Genomic DNA, 14,233 nt, shown 5'->3' with positions numbered 1-14,233 from the left:
CTTGGAGTGAGCTGCCATTTAGGTGTACCACTATTGGGTTAGTCAGGTTACTCTATCTGAGAAAAGAAGTCTTTCCTTTTTGGTCTTTAAGGCAGTTTTGGTGATGACTGTCTGCCATTTTCGTTCGTACTCACGGTTGAAAGACTTAATTTCTGGCAGCTGTAAGAATTAGTAAAAATAGCGTTGCCACATTATCAAAATAACGTACAAGCTAATGGGTATCAAGCGCCTAGCTTACATTTGCAATCAGAATAACCCCGCCGCCATTTCTACGATTCAGCGAAAATTTATTAGTGGGCTTTCTCTTGTAGACATCTTTTATCTAGTGGCTCCGAGTGTTTCGTCTAACAACAGTAATAGTGGCCTCTTGCGCTACCATATCTTTCCACAGCGGGATCTTGCAATCTCATGGTTAACAAAAAATTAAGCTTGACAGTGTTTTAAGCCGGCATATTGGAGCCTATTACTAGTGGTGTATCAACAGGGGGACATAACTCCATACTTACCTATTTTACAATATGGTAGTGTTCATAAGTACGTATAGTTAGGTTTTGCTGCAGTGTATTATGCATAGAGTGCCTGCGGTAGGTGAATTTAGCATTAAACCTGGAGATGATTTTTGTATGTATAACACCGATGGTACAGGTAGTTCTAGCTTTTTAATAACAACTCAGACCTCTCTAGAGTATGCACATCATTATGAACATCATCAGTTGTGTTTATGTGATTCCAGACCTGCAGTTGATATACTCCTTGGCTATGTGACATGCATGGGATGTAAGCGTTAATATAGGCTCTATCTCTCCTTTCCTGCACCATGCGGCAGCCATTTCAAATAAAATTTAATTGTTTTTCATGAATTTAGTTCTTACACTTTAATTCAGTGGTTTTTAACCTGGATTGAACCCTAGAGGTTTGGATAGTCAGTCACGGGTTTCTCAAAGGCAACAGCAGAAGTCACACTGATTTGTAAGGTCATATCTTTATAGAAAAAGTATGTAGTTTGTTGTGACTTCATGCGTTGTATTGATCTTGTTCTTTGAACCCAGCGAGGTTACTGCACAGTTCATCTTGTCCAGGTTAATGTAAAACATATACTAATGTCTTGTATGTGAAAAAAATCATATTTTAATCTTTAATGAAGAAGGGTTCAGTGGAAGCGCATATGAAACTGGTGGAGTACAGTACGTCCAACATGGTTAAGAATCACTACTCTTATTGCTTTGATAAACTAATTAATTGCTTTGATAAACTTTCCGCCATTTTATTCCCCATTTGTTGATCGTAGGACTGTCCACCGAACTAAACGATCGATTCTGATGTGCAAGCAACCTCTCAGCATGGACAGAAGTAAAAGCTTGTCAAAATCAGCTGGAAGGAAACTGAAACAGCAGTAAGTAATAACATAATCGGCATGAAATATAATTCATGAACTTCCTGCTAGCCTTGTCAGGAGATTAAAATGAGCAACTCTGGTCGACCAGTGCCACAAGCTGTAAACTAAAAAATTGTTGCATAGAGAATGCAACTCTATTATACATTAAAGACCACACCATATAGGCTATGGTTTTTAAAGGTGAAAAACTATATATACCATTTGACTGGGTGATAGATTGCCTTGCTACGCAGTCTTATGCTGACATTAGTTAGGTTTTTTGCCATTATGAAATTGTGGGGTATTGATGCCTTAAGCGTAATGCATGATAATGTCATATGAGTAATGCATGGATGCATGGTGATATCATAAGAGTAATGCATAGTGATGTCATACATGTGATGCATGGTGATGTCAAAGTGTAATGCATAGTGATATCAAACATGTAATGCATGATGATGTCATACATGTAATGCATGGTGATGTCATCTGTGATGTTGCCATGTTTGCAGCATGAAGGGAGCGCTCAGAGAAGCTCAAGAAGATTTTCTAATCAAGCATCGTACTGCCGGATCTCAGTTTCAGGTTAGTATCTTTTACGAATTGGTACCTTGTGTCTATAGTTGTGCTAATAGGTGGTTACTAATCAGTGCACACTGAAGATTTAGCTGTAATTTTTATTAACTTATTACTCGTAGCATATATACTTGGACTTTAAAACTTGTCTCAAGTTGCCACTCAGTTGCGGAGCAAATTAAATATCTAGTTCTTCCATGTACATCTGTATGATCGTGCAAGCATTGTTCGACAACCGTATGCAGGTGGTTTGCAATTTTACAAGGTTAGTGCATGAACCATTCAGTTAAGACGGGTATTTGTTCACCTGTTTCTGATAAATCTATGTAACTGTGCTATCTATGATTTTCATGTGTAACAGCATATAAAAATATGTACCTTTAGCTTAGCAACCATCTCAGTGATCATTGCTATATGGTTTGTAGCAGATGCGTTAGACTTGTTACCTTGTTATTTGTCACAAATCTTACATATTTTAAACTATGAATGTTTTCTATTTCACTCTACGTTATATCTACTTCTTCCACTATTTTATTCCTTATCAACTACAATGTCGTAATGTTTACTTATCGCTGTAAACACATTCAGGTAAACGTCTTTTTTCTTCACCATCATGACAATAGAGCTATCTTTAGCTTAGTGAGACTCATGGAGTGATCATTTGCTTGCTAAAACTCTCATAGAGTTATCATTAGCTTAGTAGGACTCTCATAGAGTTATCATTGGCTCGATAAAAGTTTCATAGAGTTATCATTAGCTTAGTGAGACTCTCATAGAGTTATCTATGGCTTTATCAAACTTTCAGAGTTATCATCGGCTTGATAAGACTTCCATAGAGTTATGATTAGCTTGGTAAGACTCTCAGTAGCTGTCTACATACAAATATGTTTACATACTAGCGCCACTCTAGATGTATGTGCTTACATGAGATACACATGTCTGTGCAACTTGCATAGTGCTCAAAAAACAATCCGTTTACTTTGACAATTATGTGTTTTATTACTTCAGTTGATTTGAGAAAAGGCTGTGACTGAGCATTCTTCGTATATACACTTGAGTGCCCCTAGCTACAGTAGTTACATCAGGGGTACGTTGTGCTGGTATTTGTAGCCAACCAAGCATGCGAGCCAAGTTACTATATCATATTTCTGAATGGGTATTTATCGAAATTAATCTGCTAGTATGTCAAAGAGTGTTAAGGATATGTTGGCATGTAACACTTGTTGGCATACAAGTAGATAGCAAGTGGACGCTAGCTACATAGCAGTATGATAGAGATCTTCAAATGAGGCTACTATAATAGCCTAACTATTAATATAAAAGACTACTTGTACACACACCACCTTCTGTGATGCTTGTGTCAGCTCCAGCTAAGCATCTGGCAATATGTCCTCATGTTGACATGACCCAAAGTTTTATTTGCTTCATTATTCTGAGTTTGTTACTACCGCTTACAAAGATGAGTTAAATAAATTCCATATAAATATAAATGTTGAAACCAATGTTGAAACAACAAGAATACAAACACATAGCAAGTACAGTGTCCAATAGAAGATAACTCCAAAGAAACACACTATGCAGCTCAACATGCCAAACTTGAAAAAATTCGGCTCAAGTAGGTTGATAAGCTGAATGAAAAACAAACTAATGTTTGTTGTAGATATTCGTCAACACTGCAAGCTATTGGCTCATTCAACCTGCCAGCCAGTTTCATGATTACCATTTTTTTACTTGGATTCGGTCGAATCTGCGATTCATGACCTCAACTACTTGGTTTATGGATGCTTAAAGACATCATTCCATTCTCGGGCTAACTTGTGTTTCGTTAAGATATGCTTGTTTACATTATGTTGAAGCTCTGGAGAATATCTTAAACTGTGGTTCATACTTCTAGTACTCATATGTGGCCATGACTTTTCTCAATAATTAGCAAAATAAGTAGAAAGCATTAAATATCTGCTGACGGGGCCAGCTGACTAAAGAAATACAGTCATGATCACAAGTGTTCGCACCCCGAGAAAGTTAGCCTGTCCATTATAAGTTTATATATAGAAGCTTCGCATCAACTAAAATTCGTAAAGTATTTGAGTAAAATACACATTCTTCAATTCATCTGTGAAAGCTGAGATGGTGGCCTACGTTGCTAGCTACATACAAAGAAGACAATAAAACTTTAGGTAGACTTGTAATCTATACAAAATAATGTGATACATCGAGTGAATCTCTAAATTTGTTCAGTTTGGCACTGCTAACCCTTGTGAGTCTATGACAAGGGGTGACAATAATGGAATGATGCCGGTATGTAAGGTGCTCACTACGAAAAAAGGTTTTTATAATCAGACAAGTTTTCTCATTTTATTATTGTGCTTTTCGGACTTATTTTTCTTGTTTTTCATAAACTCTATTATATACTCTCCAGTTTCCTTTAGCCACCCGTTACATTGAACCATTAGTTTATCTGCCTTCTCCATGGTTGTGCGGATTGTTTTGTAATATTTGAGAGAAAACACACTATTATCTGAATGCTGCCGTCTAGTCCTGAGCGCTGTTGTTCTCTTGCAGGACTCATTAGCAGCTCTTACCAAGAGACTCATGGCGTGTCAGCCTCACTTCATCCGCTGCATCAAACCAAACAGTCTGCAGACAAGTAAGAGGTTTGAGCAAAAGTTGGTAGCGCAGCAGCTGAAGTACACGGGCATTCTCGAAACAGTACGCATCCGTCATGAAGGATTTCCTGTCCGACTTCCTTTTCACGTCTTCCTCGAAAGGTTTGGTGTATTGCAAGCATATTACACTGCACTTGCTTTAGTCGCTGTGTATAATGTTGTACAATTATTCTGCTATGAATAACATGTATAAAAGCTGATTTCATATACAGAAGACCACGAGCGCTGGCTACAGGCTCACTCCACTGTTGATATGGGAAGCAAGCTTAATAGCATAGCAAACAATCTAGATGCTAGGTCAAAAGCCAAAAGCTATGCTAGCGATGTTGGACAGGGAAAACCACCTTGCTAAATTGGCACCCATTACAACCAAGTTTTGACGTATGAGGCTAATTCGTTCCTTTATTTCCTTCTATGTCAAATACATCGTTCATTGGGTTATATATTCTTATAGAAATACATCGTATTCCGTTTGATTTGCACGAGAGCAAGAAATAATGATAAGTATATCAAGTAAATATTATACATTAAAGTGAATAAACTGTGAAACTTAAAAAACTTAAAATATATGTAAAAACTAATTCAATAAAGTAACAATAGTTAAAGATTATTTTTATTACCTTAGAGACAAGTGAAGGAAAGTGTAGGTTTGGCAATGTTTGGTCCAGTGGAAGAATGAATGATAGAAATCTGCCCTTTGATTTACTCTCACTACATATACTGTTAATTAAAGACAAACTCACACAAAATTTTGTAAATTTTTTCAAAAAGTATCGATATTTTTCTATCATTTGCGAATGTTTTGATGTTTGAGGTGATCTGATTGCCAGGATGTTTCTAGATTAAAATCGATAAACTTGATGGCGATTAAAACGCTCAGATAACAAAAAGATCGATTATGTCGTATATAATTGCAAATAGACCGACGGAATAGAGACGCATAATGCTTCAACTTGAATACAATCACCAGTATTAACTAGTGCAACGATAACGACTAGTGATGTCATTTCAGCTGTATTTTTATTGTGAGTGTTTTAATAACGATCAAGTTTTGTTGATTTTAATCTTAAAACATCCTGGCAATCAGATCACCTCAAACATCAAAAACAATCGCAAATGATAGAGAAAGACCGATACTTTCTGAAAAAATCTACAAAATTTTGTGTGAGCTTGTCTTTAATATACCATACTCAGTCGAGTATAAATCACACCCCATATATCGCATGAAAAATAATAGAAAACTTTTTGGCATCTTTTATTCATTATAATCACACCCTTACACCAATCTTGAACAAGTCTTTCTGAGATGGTATATTTGTGCTCTGCAGCGCAGTCTCCATGTTCTTTCGCGAATTCTACAATCTTGTGTTTAGAAATATGTTAAAGAAGCTGTAACGCCCAGCAAAAGTAGCAAAGGAAATGTTTGTTGACAGGTTTTAAATACTTGTAATGTAACATTATAGTCTCGTGCAAAGACAAGTTTTGACTAGATACATGTCGTATGTGTAATGGGAGGTAGGAAGCGATAGCAAGGAAATCATCAGAAATATTTATTCATGTATGGGTCGCACTTGATTTATTGGGCAGGATTCTGTTCCAAAAATTCTGCTCTTTGTACTTGAATAAATGCGGTAATTTATATATTCTTTATTATTTTTATGCTATATTTGTATTTTTTACCATCTTTTGGCTTTTAATTTACAGATTGTAATATTTCGAGAAAATTTTGGCGTTGAATGGTTCAAGTTATTTTAAAAGTTCAAACCAAAATTTGCTCTAATTCTAGGTCTCATTTCAAAAATTGGTATGTAGAGCTAATCAATCGGAAGTGGAGGTTTGACTGTGTTCGTTAGGTATGCCAACATGCACAATGCAATTTAACATTTGATCAGCTTGTAATGGCGATTGGTTTTTATAATTATTGTTATCATGAACTTGTTATGATTTTGCATTATAGATACCGCTTCATTAGCTTTCCACTAACTTCCATATTGTCTGCTGACTCTACCCAATGTTACACCATCTTGAGACAAGCTGGTCTCCATGAGTGGGAGCTTGGCACAAAGAAGGTTAGTGCCTTGTCTCCTATAACGTAACAGACACAGCTGTGACAAGCAAGGCTTTCAATGCTGAGTTGTTATGTATTATTTTTGATTAGCATCTTTTGCAATGATCTATATTATCTTTATAGCCTGAAGAAGTTTAATATAACGACATACAGAGTGCGTGTTAACCTTTATAAAGTTAATAAACTGCTTATTGCAGCTGCCAAAGTGTTACCAAGATGCTGCTGTGGTTTTGCAGGTCTTCCTTAAATACTGGCATCCTGAGCAGCTAAACCTGGTGCTGGACCAACAGGTGCGACAAGTTCTTATTGTTCAGAAGGTGGTAAGGGGCTTCCTAGGCAGACGCAGAGCGAAAAAGCTCAAGGAGATATTGCTAGTGAGGAAGCAGGCCCAGGCCAAATCTTTTCTCATGTCTATTTTTGAAAAGGGTCAGCTTATGTTTCATAGCCTGAGGGATCTGAACAATAATGACTTGAGACAACGCAAGCTGCGGGTAAGTTACACCTGCCCTTAGAAGCACTTAGTTTGCATCTGATGTTTTCAGCAGCCAAATTATGTTGAATTACTAATTGACTCGCATTGTGATGCAACCTTAGTATGGATCATTGCTCTCAAGTTAGGTAGTTTTGTAACTGTGAGGCTCTGCTATAGATTATTGATAAGCTTGTAAACCTCTAATGCGCATTAGCCTTAGATCAAATTCTTGAAGCATTAGCCTTAGATCAAATTCTTGAACAATGACTTTATACACCAACAGTTGGAAGAGGAGGCGAGGACAGCCCACGAGCACCAGTTGAGGGAACAGATGCTGGAGGAAAAGAAACGCAAACTTAAGTTAATAGAAGCTGAGAAGGAAAGGAAGGCTGCTGAACTTCGTCTCTACGAGGCCGCTCAGGAAGTGGAAAGACTAGCAAGAGCTAAAACTCTAATAACCACAGACAAAACACGCGACTCAACAAGGTGGGAGGAGCTCACACTACACTGGAATATGTAGAACATAATTTCACTTCATGCTTCTTTAGACAACTGGGAAAAAGGGATGCTAGTAATTTTTTAGCTAAAGATACTCCCTTTGTTAAAATAATGTTCGGTGATTGTTTGCAACTCTGCCCCCCCATCTTTCACGGCCTCAGTGGATTGCAGTTTTTTCATTAGCCACAGTTCTAACATGGATGGAGGGTATGAAGTCAACTTAGATTTGACAGTGCTTCAAATCGATAAAATAACAAGCTACTAGCCTTCTAGCCTCTTACATTAAAACTAGATTGGTGCAACTTAGATTGCTGGACTAGCTTGTTGTTTATTAAAGGCTACATAAGTGGAAGTTTTCATCAGAATCGCTTTGATCTCTTTGCTGCATGTTCCAATGAAAAAAATGAAATAACAAGCCAGTCTAGACTGTTGTTTTTAGGTAAGGTAAAAACAACCTGTTTTAGGTATGTTTTTGTTTTTAGGTATGTTTTTGTTTCTAGACTCTATCATGCATAACGATGAACCAACTATTCTAATTATAAGCTACATTTGTTGTTACACAAACTGATTCGCTGAACCACCTTGAACTAGCACATGTGAAAAATTGAGGGTTAGCGCTACTTCACGGTTTTTCACTTTTTTCGATCAGTTCGGGTCGGCATTAGCTATAACGCAAGGCATCACTGTATTTACTTACATAAAACATGTTTTTGGTGAGCAGTATGCATTCCAATAACTTTTAATTGCTTTATGAAATTGATTTATAAATAAAACTTGTGACTCTGTTGGAAAAACTTTTTTGTGGTCACATAACCATTTCAATACATAGCCTCAGCTACCCAACTGTGAGATAGAGAGCTTTTTCATGTGAAAACTATGATGAATGTTTGTCATTCGCTGACAAGCCTAAGGAATGAAGGTAAGTCCGTGTACAGAAGGCTACACAGATTGGTCTACAATGACAACTATTTCTACACCACTTACCCGCTGCAATAAAAACTTATACTCTATATAATACTGTTTTTAAAAGGGATTTGGAGTTTTCATCTCATGAACATAATTTGCGTTTTACTAGTTAGTTCATCTTTGCAGTGTTATCCAGCAAGAGCAGGCAATTCTTCATGCTCGTGATGATAAAAACACTTGGCGAAAGGCTCATGTGAACCATAAGGAGCATGTAAGAGATTTGAGACTGCGGCTCGAAGGCAAGGCAGCAGAGCAGCAGTCGCCACTAATGGGTCGGCGGCCCCGCGGTGTAAATGGAAAGGCCCCTAGTGACGTGAGAAACCAGTCAACACCTATCACACATAGTGCAGTCAAGTCTCCTGTGGTAAGACAGAACGCATGACTATACCTTGTTCAACCATTTTCCTTCAGCGTATTTTTGTCTATTAAACTTCAGCATAAAATTTGCTTGGTGCTATACGTGAAAGCTAGCTCACGAATGGATATGTTGTAGTTATCTCCCTTTGACCTGGGCAAACAACTTCTCACCAAGTCACCATACCAGGATACAAGGTAAATGCTTATTACTGAGGATAGGGTAGTTAGTTGTACGGGGCTGTTGTTATAGGCTTATGGTGAGTGTTTCAGTCTCTATTAACAAAGAACAGAGTATTACACCAGAATTTTAAAATATGATTCATTTCCATGTCTTCTCACAGCTAGTTGGTTTGGGATTTATTCTTGAAACTGCTATCAGTTGCTAAACTTCACTACTGTTTGACATGGAATCTTTTCATAGCTACTTATTTTTTAATATTGAGCAAGATTAGTGATACTCAATACATGGTATGCGTTTCAATAATCTAGTATCTCAGAAATGCAGTGTGATTGCTGAGATGAAGGCGTGTAATTTTTGTCTGTGAGCACTACTTGGGCACATCGTTGGTACATAAACCTTTTAGAAGTTTTCATTGCATTTAATTTAATCTTTGAGATTTCATTATACCATTATCCTACTAGATATATATACATGCTACGTTTACCACCTGGCATTCATTCATCATTCTACTTACCACCCTGTCATCAGGTACCATTCTATTTACCACCCTGTCATCAGGTACCATTATATTTACCACCCTGTCATCAGGTATCATTCTATTTACCACTCTGCCTTCAGGTACCAACCATTCTATTTACTACCTTGTCATCACACACCATTCTATTTACCAACCTGTCATCAAGTACCAACCATTCTATTTACCACCCTGTCATCACACACCATTTTATTTACCACTCTATCATCAGCACCATTCTATTTACCACTTTGCCATCAGGCACCATTCTATTTACCACCTTGTCATCAGGTACCATTCTATTTACCACTTCGCCATCAGGCACCATTCTATTTACCGCCTGTTCATCAGGTACCATTCTATTTACTACCTTGTCATCAGGTACCATTCTATTTACCACCCTGTCATCAGGCACCATTCTATTTACCACCCTGTCATCAAGCACCCCTTCTTACCTGCTCCTATGCTCTATATCATATAGATATTAAACATTTTCACCGCAGCCTCATCTTGTCATAATCTATATGCATCTTTCTCATAGGCTGCTTTTCCTTGACAGCTTTTCAACCAGCAAATTTATTAGAGACACTGTTTGTAGGATTCAGTACTTTGATACACACTAAAACATGTATACAAATACATGTGTATATACTGCACATTTATGTCTCCAAAACTCGGTTTTGTCAAATGTTTAATAATACACACACAGATACACATATACTGTAGGTATGCAATACAAATACAGGTATGCATATACTGTAGGTATGCCATACACATACAGATATACATATACTGTAGGTATGCCATACACACACAGATACACATACTCTGTAGATATACAATTTGCAGACACTTGTTATAAACTTCATCTCCCGTTTCCTAGTGTACTAAACCTCTGATCATCAGTCTATAAATGGGTCTAAGAGACTACTATTGTTATAGCGCTGACGCTGTGTCTCTGCACCTCATCATCAGTTACAGCAGGGTTTGTTTCATGGCTCCTTTTTTGCTACCTATTTCAACCAGTTGGTAGTGTTGGTCCTTCAATGTGTTAACCATCTCACAGCTTCATCTTGCAATAAAGAGTGAAAATCATGCTCAAACGGTTGAGCAATGCAGTAGGTAGTCGCATTAATTGTCCATCCTAAAAAAGGATCAAACACTTTGATAGTATTTTTGCCAATGAAGCCATAGCCTACAAGAATTGCGAAGCTGTTCACTACACCGGTTTCCCAACTGACAGGTGTGTTATATATTTATATACCGTAATAGAAGGCTGCGAAGCACACTTCTGTGTAAAATTACTTGTTATGGCATACTTTGCTATTTACAGCACTCCTAATGGTCACTCGCATCATGCTTATGAAAAAGGGAACAGCTCTCATTATGCCAGACAATACAGTTCCGGAAACCTTCGGATATCTAAAAGTGATCATTATGATGTGAGTTCTGCTTTTATAGAAACAGGTTTAGTCAGATCAGCTAGTTCTACTGGTAACCAGTAACCAGGGTAACTAGGGTTACTCTAACCAGGGTAAATGTATTTTAGCATTTAGCTTTTTATTTAATACTTTACTGTCTGTTATTTTATTTTGAACAGAAATGTTTTTGAAATTATGCAATACAAGAACCATAAAAAAGGCAACGGTTAGTCAATTTAGTTATTAGTAAATTATTTATCTTGTCTCAACAGGGACTGATTCAGGAGGCCTTACTAAATGGCATGGCAGGTCTAGACAAGTACTGGGCTAAGGTTGTCTATATGGAGAAGAGACAACGGTATGTCAGCATTCAAAATAAATCATTGTTTTCATAATTTGCTTTGAACAGTCACTCGCTGGTCTAGAACTTTCAAGAGTTTTTATGCGTCTGTTAACAAAATGACACCTTGCAGATGCGCCACATTTCTCCTCAGTGAGTCATGTGTTAGAATTGATGGTGCGTCTTCAACACAAAGCCCTCACTCACACATAGCCTTAAATTCTGTGGAGAACCCACTCAGAGATGAACGAGTAGCAAGAATGCGAGAACATGTGGGAAAGGTAATTAAGGCTGTAGTTATAGTGCACCAAGCCAAATACTATAAATTAATTGTACTGTTTTTTAGTTGTAAAAGAATTTTTAGTAATTGGAGACAATCAAACACGAAAAGATGTTTAAGTGATATAGGAGTGAAGACATATATTTCTGGAGTCACTTGCTTATGTTCACTATATTTCAGGGTGTCATACTTGAAGGGGATGGAGAAGGCAATGTGTTTGTTACAAGATGTGGAGTGAATGATGTAATAGTTCATGACCATCGGAGTCCTAGCCTTAGTTGCATTTCAGCAGATATAATCAAACAAAAAGGTGTCCTTCAACGAGATCACAGAGTCAAGGTTAGTGACCCCTTCAGTTTTAATATTATTTTTATTTTTTGTTTGATTTTCTTTTATGTGTTTGTATAAAGTGTTTTTACTGTTTTTTTAAATGGAATATAAATTATATTAAATATAGTTAGCTATCCTTTTGTCTAGCACATCAGTGTAATAGAGTTGCTACTATTACATGCTCAGCATATAACAACAAACATCGTCATTCCATACATTCTAGCCTGTGAACTAGTTTTCTGCTTGCGTTCTGTGACTTATTTTTATCTCCATCTTTTTAATCTTTTGCTTTCAGCTCTTCGATATGAAGGAATTCCGCAGTCACATTATACTCGAGCTCCACAGACAGGGCAGCAAAAAGCTTGATCTCAAAACATTGTATTCTCGCTGTTGTATAGTTTCACTGACATTTGTAAAATGCGCTGCCGAAGAAATGCAGGATCCTTGCTGGATTAACATAATTCACCTTGATGCCCTTCGCATGCTGCAGGACAGATCAGGTTAGTTACATATGGTTTGTAATGGTTTGTAGTTTGTTTTGCCGTTCACTCATGATTTCCATAAAGATTATATTTGTGTAGTAAGTTGTGAGAAGTTTGAGTTTCCCATCATTCATAAGTAGCCCTTGCTAAGGAAATTGATAATTTTGTTCATGTTCAGACAACTCCAAACCATGTAGAGTCACACTTGCAAACACTGTGCATTCGGATTGAAATGACAAGTTATATGAAACTGTAAATAGGATTGCCTTCCAATGTACCAAGGCTATAATTTGAATTTAATCAAAGTCTAAATATTTCAGTGATATTTCTTACTCCTTTCTTATTAAGCAACTCGTTGACACGAAGAAGTAGTGATGAGATGTTCAGTAAAGAACATACTTGATATATGGCATTTGTATAACTATTTTTGCTTCAAAACTTCTTTGCTTTATATTGTCCATGAGTGAGACTGTTTGAATCGGGCTATCGCAATGGGAATCCTTTTCAGCAGTTAATGTTTTCACTTCAACTTGGTGGAGGCATGGAACAGCAGCAATTCATTCCACGCTCTCAGAACAACTTTGATATAGTTACTGTGAGTGTGTAAAAACTGCATGTCAGAATACTAACACTGAAAAACAAACAATTGTAAATATTCAAAGAATCATGAGCTCCAAAGATATCCATTAAACGGATCCAAACAATTAAAATAATTAACTCCCATCATAAGTTAATCCACCGCATGTGTTTACTAGCCTTGTTTTAATTCAGCTTTCCATAATTCTAGTACATGTGTATCTTACTATATATATATGTCTTACGTATATCTAGTATATCTTACTATATATAGAGTATATATATATCATACGTAAATCTAGTATATCTTACTCAAGACAGTTTGATGCATATCTTAAAATCTTCTTGTAGTTCACGAGCGTTTGGAGAAAGAGTTACGTAAAATCATGAGCTCAAACATTGACCTATCTCAGATAAGCCAGCTGGTAAGTGACTCACCTACATGTATATCGCACTATCTTATTTCCTAAAACTCAACATATTCATTAGAATAAACAGTAAATTGAAACTACCCACACATAGAACAAAAAATATCCATTCTTGTAGCCCTCCTTTATCAAAATTCAGCCCAGAAGTGTTGATAAGAGCAGTAAAAGTCCAACAGGAAAGGAGTCAGCCTATACAGCAACGGAAAAAATATATGGTACGTTATTATCTTTTAGGAAGGTTCCGTTTGCCCACATACATTCCACACTGCATGGACTATACAGTGTACCTTATTACTTCTGGTACAAGCAGACATTAAGCTAGTGAATTGTGATGTATTTCTAGTCAGCCGCAGAGTAGTTTTAACAATGGTTCAACTTGTATCATCAACTACTATTATCAACTCTTAGCTCTCAACTTACAGTTGATGTTGATATCGCTTTAGTTTAGCCACTGCTATGATTTGCAACCTGTAACGGGACCAAGGCAAAGAAGTTTTCCGATATAAAATGTGGCATTCACCTGATTTTTCTTGTAGTAGCTCTTTATGACATGGATATGGCTACAATTTTAGCAACACCTGACGTCGTTTTGGATCGAGGGGCAAAGCTAGCAAAAGATATAACATTTCAAAAACATACACCAAGAGGATGGGTGAAACAGAAATATAGTCGGCCTGGATAGTTCTTCCTACAGAGAGGAGAC

At 37.0% G+C, this 14,233-nt stretch overlaps 1 protein-coding gene across 1 annotated transcript in view; it reads left to right on the top strand.

Annotated features, from left to right (window-relative positions):
- Positions 1–14,232, top strand: part of LOC137395851 (myosin-IIIb-like) — a 32,680-nt gene extending 18,448 nt beyond the window's left edge. The window contains 16 exon segments of the mRNA XM_068082260.1: positions 1,289–1,393; positions 1,888–1,960; positions 4,514–4,719; positions 6,575–6,686; positions 6,922–7,176; positions 7,441–7,643; positions 8,748–8,985; positions 9,115–9,173; positions 11,007–11,115; positions 11,367–11,452; positions 11,568–11,715; positions 11,895–12,053; positions 12,340–12,544; positions 13,454–13,527; positions 13,649–13,745; positions 14,103–14,232. Coding sequence (XP_067938361.1) covers positions 1,289–1,393; positions 1,888–1,960; positions 4,514–4,719; positions 6,575–6,686; positions 6,922–7,176; positions 7,441–7,643; positions 8,748–8,985; positions 9,115–9,173; positions 11,007–11,115; positions 11,367–11,452; positions 11,568–11,715; positions 11,895–12,053; positions 12,340–12,544; positions 13,454–13,527; positions 13,649–13,745; positions 14,103–14,212 — 2,239 coding nt within the window. The 3' untranslated portion in view covers positions 14,213–14,232.
- The last annotated feature ends 1 nt before the right edge of the window (position 14,233 follows it).

The sequence above is a fragment of the Watersipora subatra genome, chromosome 1 (assembly GCF_963576615.1).
Source record: "Watersipora subatra chromosome 1, tzWatSuba1.1, whole genome shotgun sequence".
Classification (NCBI taxonomy): domain Eukaryota; kingdom Metazoa; phylum Bryozoa; class Gymnolaemata; order Cheilostomatida; family Watersiporidae; genus Watersipora; species Watersipora subatra.
Note: the sequence above shows the minus strand (reverse complement) of the source record. Positions and strands in the feature narration are given on the sequence as shown.